Source organism: Diaphorina citri, unplaced genomic scaffold, assembly GCF_000475195.1.
Source record: "Diaphorina citri unplaced genomic scaffold, Diaci psyllid genome assembly version 1.1 scaffold2218, whole genome shotgun sequence".
Classification (NCBI taxonomy): Eukaryota; Metazoa; Arthropoda; class Insecta; order Hemiptera; family Psyllidae; genus Diaphorina; species Diaphorina citri.
The window spans coordinates 3358-11213 of record NW_007379643.1 but is presented as its reverse complement, the minus strand read 5'-3'; the positions used below and the strand labels follow the sequence as shown (position 1 = coordinate 11213).

At 39.0% G+C, this 7856-nt stretch overlaps 2 protein-coding genes across 2 annotated transcripts in view; both read right to left on the bottom strand.

Moving 5' to 3' along the window:
• The window catches only part of LOC103518503 (uncharacterized protein K02A2.6-like), a 9232-nt gene extending 8902 nt beyond the window's left edge, over nt 1-330 (bottom strand). The window contains exon 1 of the mRNA XM_008483571.2: nt 224-330. The gene's annotated coding sequence lies outside the window, so the exon portion shown is untranslated. The remainder of the gene's footprint in view (nt 1-223) is intronic.
• The window catches only part of LOC103518501 (uncharacterized protein K02A2.6-like), a 9259-nt gene continuing 1665 nt past the window's right edge, over nt 263-7856 (bottom strand). The window contains exon 2 of the mRNA XM_008483569.3: nt 263-4420. Coding sequence (XP_008481791.1) covers nt 372-4385 — 4014 coding nt within the window. The 5' untranslated portion in view covers nt 4386-4420 and the 3' untranslated portion in view covers nt 263-371. The remainder of the gene's footprint in view (nt 4421-7856) is intronic.

The following is a 7856-nucleotide window of genomic DNA, read 5'->3' as shown; positions in this document are numbered from 1 at the left end:
TAGAAGCTTAACCCATCCTTTAGAGCTGTCTAGCCCCTACACCTAAGCCTCGGATTGGGCTTTTTGTGTATGGAGTTAAGCTGTAGAAGGGCGAGGTAAACCTAGACTCCTAGACCTCTGACAAATGTAGTGTGCCTGAAGGCATGTGTTCTAATCCACTCAACCCCATTGTTATCATGGGTGATAGATATATGATAGATCTATGGGGTATAGGGTGTTAAATGTTTCGTGGGTTTAAGATCGCAAGAGAAAAACTTCTGTGCTGTGTGGTCCAGTGCAAAAATTAAACTGACTTTATTAGTTCCCAAAACTCATTGACCACAAAAATCCGGAACCCAGCTGGCGAGTTAGCCACTATTAAACATCCCCCCTCAAAAGCTTGGAGAATACCGGTCCGGAGCACGTAATGGTCTGCCATAACGACTTGTGCGAGGAAGATTCGGCTCCTGACTTGTGGAACTTGAATAACCAGTTTTGGACATTTCAGAGGTGTCATTTTCCAAAGTTTCTTCTTCAATGTCAGATGTTTCATCAATTTTCGAACCTTCATATTCCAACACCTCTTCATGACGATCCTGTCCACTTTGTGTAGGAGATGATCGCCAAAACAGTGAATTTCTAAAAACACGAGAACGAATTGGATTTGAACAGTTTCCATCGCTTTTCTGGACATTCGGCAAGGGCTTCAAGGAGTATCTGTTTCTTCTCAATACTCGAGGACCAACTCTTATCCAATAAGAGCGTACCCCTGCTGTTCCTTCAACAATTCCATTTCGTTTGAGATCCGTGATCCAAACCTTGTCACCAATGTTGAGTTTTGGAAGCTCTCGAACACCATGTCGTCGATCATAGTTCTCTTTGTACTTGGACTTTCTCTGTTGATCTCTGATTCGAAATGAAGCATCATCATGACTATTGTGTTTCAAGTTCATTCCATGTGTAGGGAGAACATCTCTTAGTCTTCTCCCGAACATCAATTCAGCCGGGCTTTTGTGTAAGCCTGGAATTGGAGTATTCCTGTAGCATAGCATAGCTAGACTGGAGTCTTCCGTTTCATTTTTGTTCATTAATGTTTTTGCGATTTTGACACAAGCCTCTGCTGCACCATTACCTTGATGATGATAAGGGCTTGAAACATTAACGTGAATAGAATATTGGTCAGAGAATTTTCTAAACTCTGGAGTTAGGAACTGAGCGGCAGAGTCAGCGCGTAATACTTCTGGAATTCCATAACGTGAAAAACAAGCTTTCAGCTTGTTGATAATTTCATTTGAAGTACAATTGTTCAGAGGAGCTAATTCGAAATACCGGGAATACAAATCAGAAGCCACCAAGTACCATCGATTATTCTGTTTAAACAAATCACAGGAAACAATTTGCCAAGGTCGGTCAGGAAGTTCTGTTGGCAACAAAGGTTCATGTGGATTGTTAGCAAATCGAACACAAACAGGACAGTTTTTAATAAAGTCTTCTATATCTCGCAACATATTTGGCCACCACACTGCATTTTGAGCTCGCAATTTGGCTTTGTTCATACCTAAATGTCCTTTGTGGCATTTATGTAACATGTCATTTTTCAGTGCTTGAGGAACTATAATTCTGGAACCTCTCATAAGTAGCCCATCACAAAATGAAATTTCATGTCGAACATGAAAATAAGGTAACAAGGGATCATTTGCATCGATTGAATTCCATTCCGAAGAAATCTTCTCACGCAGTCGTTCAAGGAGGATATCATTTTCTTGTGCTCTCTGTAGATTTTTCAAATTCTCATCAGTTGTAGGTATGGTCTGAATAAGTAACTTTACATACACTCTTGTATCTTCAGTGAGCTCATGGTTAGTATCAGATTTGATAGGATTTCTAGATAAGAAATCAGCACAGAGTAAATGTTTACCAGGTACGTAAACTAATTTATAATTATATCTCATGAGACGAAGTCGAAACCTTTGAATTCTTGGTGTCAATTCCGAGATTTGTGTTGTCTGAAGGAGTTGTAGTAAGGGTTTATGATCAGTTTCGATAGTGATATCCTTTCCAAGGATAAATTCTTCTAGTCTGGTACAGGCCCATGTAATGGCTAAAGCTTCACGTTCAATATTAGCATAATGCTGTTCAGCACCTGCCAATGTCCGCGAACAGAAATAGACTGGACGAACTTCTCCATTCGATTGTATTTGAGAGAGGACAGCTCCCAGTCCTTTCGTAGAGGCATCACATGTCAAAATTGTTTCTTTGTTCGGATCATACAAGGCTAATGTGTTATCTTTCTTCAAGACACATTGTAAGTTTTCCAATGATTTCTGTTGATCTGGTCCCCAAAACCATTCAGAATCTCCTTTAAGAAGATCATACATCGGTTTGAGCAAATCATGACTGCAAGGAATGTATTTCAGGATGAATCCGATAACTCCTAAATAGCTGCGGAGTTCTTTTTGATTTCTAGGAACATCAAGTTTTAGGATAGCTTCAATGCGTTCTTTTGTTGGTTTGATACCGTGAGGTGATATCGTATGGCCCAAATAGTCCACTGAAGTTTGATAAAACACAGATTTCTCGCCATTGAGGGTGACACCGTGTTGTCGTAGTCGTTCCATAACTTGTTGTAAACAAATATTGTGATCGGATATGTTTGTTCCCCACACAAGGATATCATCCATATGAACAATGACATTTCTGAGCCCCACTAAAATGGAACTAAGTTTCTTCTGAAAGAATTCCGGGGCTGATTTAATGCCAAAAGGGAGACGACAGTATCTGTACCTTCCAAAGGGTGTGATGAAAGTCGTTAAGTCCTTCGAATCTTCAGAAAGTTTGATTTGCCAGAATCCTGAAACACAGTCTAATTTGGAAAATATTTGTGCACCACTAATAAGTCCCAGTTCTTGATCAATTCTCGGTAATGGATGAGTCTGACGTTTGATATTGTCATTTAATCTTGTTAGATCTACACAAATACGCACCGTATTGTTCTTCTTCGGGACCACCACCATGGGAGAACACCAATCAGTCGCATAATCAACTGGTTCAATAACACCTTCCGCTACCATGCGGTTGAGTTCAGATTCAATTTGAGGTCGTAAAGGAATTGAAATTGTTCGTGGAGTAGTGATTGCATATGGTTTTGCATCGTCATTGAGCTCAATCTTGTATTCACCATCAATGGAGCCCAATTTGTCAAAACTGTCAGCATAGAGTTTTTTCCATGGAATTTGTTTTGAAAAGCCAATTTCATGTATTCTCTGGAACAATCCCAATGTACGAATAGCTGGTTTGCCAAGCAAGGCTCGAGATAGCCCAGAAATGAAATATACCGTTTGAGTATGAATTTGATTATCATATTCCAGAGTAACTTCTTTGCAACCAACAACATTGAGTTTCGTGTGACCAGCAGCAAAGAGAGGTTGATTAGACGGTCTGAGGTTTTCGAAACCTTTCTTTAACAATGTAGAAGGCAGGACAGTTACATCTGCGCCACTATCAATCTGAAAGTTGACATCAACTCCGTTGACTTTGATTGTTATTTCCCATTCATCATAATTATCTTTTGGGATTGGGACATCGACTTGTAATACAGAGTTATCTTCCGTACGTTCAGAATTGTTGTTAACAATTTTGACCATTTTCTGTTTACATACAACTTTAAAATGGCCAGGTTTCCCGCAGTTCAAACATTTTGCATTCTTAGCTGGACAATCTGCACGTGTGTGGGAAACATTATAGCCACACCAATAACATGACTCGTGTCTGGAACGAGAAAATCGATTAGTACGGGAATGTCCGGGATTTCTATTGGTTTGTCGGTCGAACCTCACTTGATCAATGGAGGGTTCTTCCACAGCTTGATTTGGACGAAACAACGTTTCTTGTTGTCGTTTGACCGTTTCGTATTGTTTCACTTTGGTCGTCGCAGTCGCCAACGTCAAATCACCATCAAGCTGTAACATCTCACTCAATTCACGGTCGAGGACACCGATGACGATTTGGTCTCTTATCAATTCATCACGAAGTGGACCGTAATTGCATCGTTGACTCAGCTTATGAAGATCCGTTATGAAAGTTTCAACTGCTTCTCCTACTTGTTGGGTTCTTCGGTTGAAAACCGCTCGCTCATAGATCACGTTCGCTTTCGGTACGAAGTAACTTTTGAACCGGTCAACCACAGTGGCGTAGATTTTGGCATCGTCAGGTGATAGCCCAAAAGAATCGAAAATATCCTCAGCTTGAGGTCCCATCGAGTAGAGGAGAGCGCACACTTGCTCCTCCGGGCTTTTTGTGAGGAGGCCCGATAACACTCGGTAACGCTCGAAGCGAGTGAGCCATTTCGGGAAGTCGGACGAAAAATCGTACGCCTCGATTGGCGTAACATGCATATTGTTCGGCATCGGAAAAGTTAGACAGATCCCACCGCTGCCACCATGTTTCGTGGGTTTAAGATCGACTTAAAATGACTTATTGACTTTTATCTCCTATTCTTTTATATCTTAAAAGGGACAAACAAGAAAAATTAAGTGACGAAAAATCAGCAGGAAGGAAAAATAACGGAGTGTTGTAAACATTTTATGACATCGGTTTTAACAACCGGCTTTTTACCACAGTTTATTTTACAGGGCACAGTCATACCTTTTCAAGAACATAACCGCTTACAAACACTGCTAGATTAGTGAGTGTTTCCTTGACTTAGAACCAGTACTGTAAGCTTCAGTCAAAACAACAACAATTTTCTCATTTTCAAATCGTGAATTATTGTAGGTTCATCTCTCAAGTTTTTTGACATCTGGAGTGAGACTTTTTTCAGTTGACAAACCACTGAAGGTACAAGATCGGAACGGAGATACCCTCCACATAAGAACAAGTGATTACTAACACTTTTTCGTAACATTGATCTCTAGTCGGTTTTTCCAGAACTTTCTGTGAGTCGGAGCCACTCCACTCCTTTTCTAACTCGAAAGACTTTAGGGTCCTTTTCCCCCAAAGTATGTTTACAGTTTTAATAGGAGTCGACAATTCTCATTTTTACAAATAGAGAACATTTAAAAATTATGAATACACGGAGAGAGGAAGTATAAGGGTCTCTTCATAGTTTTCGTAGTTGTTTTGGTCCTTCAAGATATGTTTGCCACCGATACTCGAGTTCCCTTTCTTGTAACGTCATTTGTAAAATGCTCTACTTGAACTACCCTGGTTGTTGACCTCGACTCTTTAAGTAATGCCTCGTAACTTACCCTAAACCTTCTAAATCTTCTATGTTATTTATAGGAAATATTGTTGAAACTAAAATATCTTGTAGAGCATTAATTAAAGTAATGAGAGAACACCTTACTTTAGATCCGGAACAAATTAACAGACCCTATTATACACTTCAACGGTTAAACCCCCGGGTACTTTTGGGGTGTAAAGTTTTACTAAAAAGGAGTTATTACATAATCAATTTTTAACTATCTTTCGTTTTATATAAACCTGTTATCCATCGTGTGATAATAATCACTAGGAGTATCGATGTATCAAAAACTTACCAGTATATGTGCCAGAGTACAAAACTATTTAAGATATCCCCTGGCTCACTGAGTATGTTTCGCTTGATACTCATGAACACATATAAAGGAATGACGTTATAAAGAGTAACAGTTACTATTTCCTTCCGAAGCTGATTTTTAATCCTCTTATCCTTTGTCTCCAAACCGTAATTCTCTGTCGCTAACAAGTATCTAGTATGGGCAGCTTCAATTTTCAGTACCAGGTTACAAATCCAAGTGTCTCTAACCCTGAAAGTATCTTAAGTTCCTAGAGGCACGACCGATCTAGCCCTTGACACTCTTTCATCTTTCGGGGATACCTTCCCATGCAGGTTTTCTATATTAGCAGGATGTTAGGGGGTCTTATTGTTTCATTATCCTATTCTAAAAAACTCAGTACTTTTACATTCAACTGATCTTAGACAAGAACCAATAATGGAAATTACAATGATTATAGATGTCATAGATTTTACAAAATTCAGTGACTTGACGTAATACAAGCATCCGTATCGAATTGTACATCCATTGTGAGTTTTAAGAGAATACTACGATATTGTGTGACCTCACAATAGATTCCATTCTAAGAAACGATAACTATATTAGTACAACATAACACTGTTTATAGTTCTAGGATCGAGTAACACACGCTCTTTCACATACTTTATGTATTACTTATATGAGTTAGCATTTTTTCCTAGCAACACCACTAGGATTGATATCAGTAGAAGTTATGAGTGCAGTCACTGCTCATAACGTTGCAGGTTTCATGCTACACTTTACCAAAAACCTAGTAGGAAAACCTGAGGGTACAGCTGTTTGATTAATAAATCGGGTACCAGATCATCGATGACCTTGGCATAAGCATAACAAAGTGTACTAGCAGACGTACACGGTTTCAGTTAGTGGTAGTTTCGAACGTTGTAAAGTAGTTACGTGCTACTCATTTGGCTTACCTATACACAGAGATTATGCAAACGTAATGCTGTCCTGCTTAACTCTGTAGAACTGAGTCGAACTACTTCTCCGCAATAACTTTCATATTGACGCGAGAAGATGAACACACGCAAGAAGTCACTTTTGGATAACGACCTATCTGTTGCAACGATACCATGCTTCACATGAAATCTTGGCAGGTTGGTGTAGCTGATCTATGGTAAACAGTAGTGGTACACTAGGTGGTACTCAAGCTTCTTCACAACTCGACCTCAAGTGTACCTCATCCTCTCTTCGCGTGCGTAACGAGGGGTCCATACAAACACTCCTTTTGTTATTAGTTACTTCGTCATTTGCTATCTTCGCTCACTAAGGGTAAAGCTTTTCGTCTTCAGACTGCAGATTTTTATCATGACTTGCGAACCGCTATTGTACGTGATAACAAGCCTTAGCCTTTGTCAATCTATTATCTATTTTCTATCATCTGTTGCCAACAATAGGCGACGGTCGTACAAGCACCTGCTATTTCTTCGTCTTTCTGTCACTCATGTTCCTTTTTCTTTGACAGACTCCTCTGACATTCATCACGCTTTTTAACTCTACGTCAAATGTTCACATCTTATGGTTCTACACTATGAGTGTATTCAAAATCTAAGGTAGTTTAAGTTGCGAAACGCTTAATGGTCACGACTTGGAATTGGATACCGATAACGATAAGTATTACTGGAGTGGAGAGACTTGGCTAATAACATGACAGTTTTCAACATGTCAATGGAAAGAAGCACTTCCAGAGCCAATATTAGTTATTATAGTAAATGTTAAGGAGTGTCAGAACGACTGTGGCATTAAATTCATAAGTAAGACTAATTACACAAGTGAGTAAAAGTCGTATACGAAATTACTGCGTTATATTTAGACCAGAAAGGTACAAACTTGACGTTGGACTTCCAGGTTATTTCTCGTGTGAGGAACCTCATTCGTGAAACTTGACATTGTTTTCATCTGTTCAATCCTCGACTAAAAACGTATAATAGCAAAGTATGAATAGACTATAGAAACCTATGGAAATTTAGTTTATCATAAAATCCTATGAGTAGAGACAGGTGTACCTATACTCTGTTCCATCAGTAGTTGGTTTTCAAAACCTGTTAAAATTACACTTTAAGGACAGTAACAAAGTTAATTCCAGTTTCCAGATAAAAATGTTTAGTAGAGAAAATTTTTCGTATCATTGAAACTAGACATTGGAATAAAAATTCAATTAATCAACTTAACAAAAATTATCACCGATTGAGCGGTCGATACCAGGCCTAAAAACACCAGTTACTCAAAACCCTTGATTATTTCAGTCAAATTAAAAACGTGACCTGGTGTGTCGTGTCTTCAAAAAGAGAACGCTAGAATTAG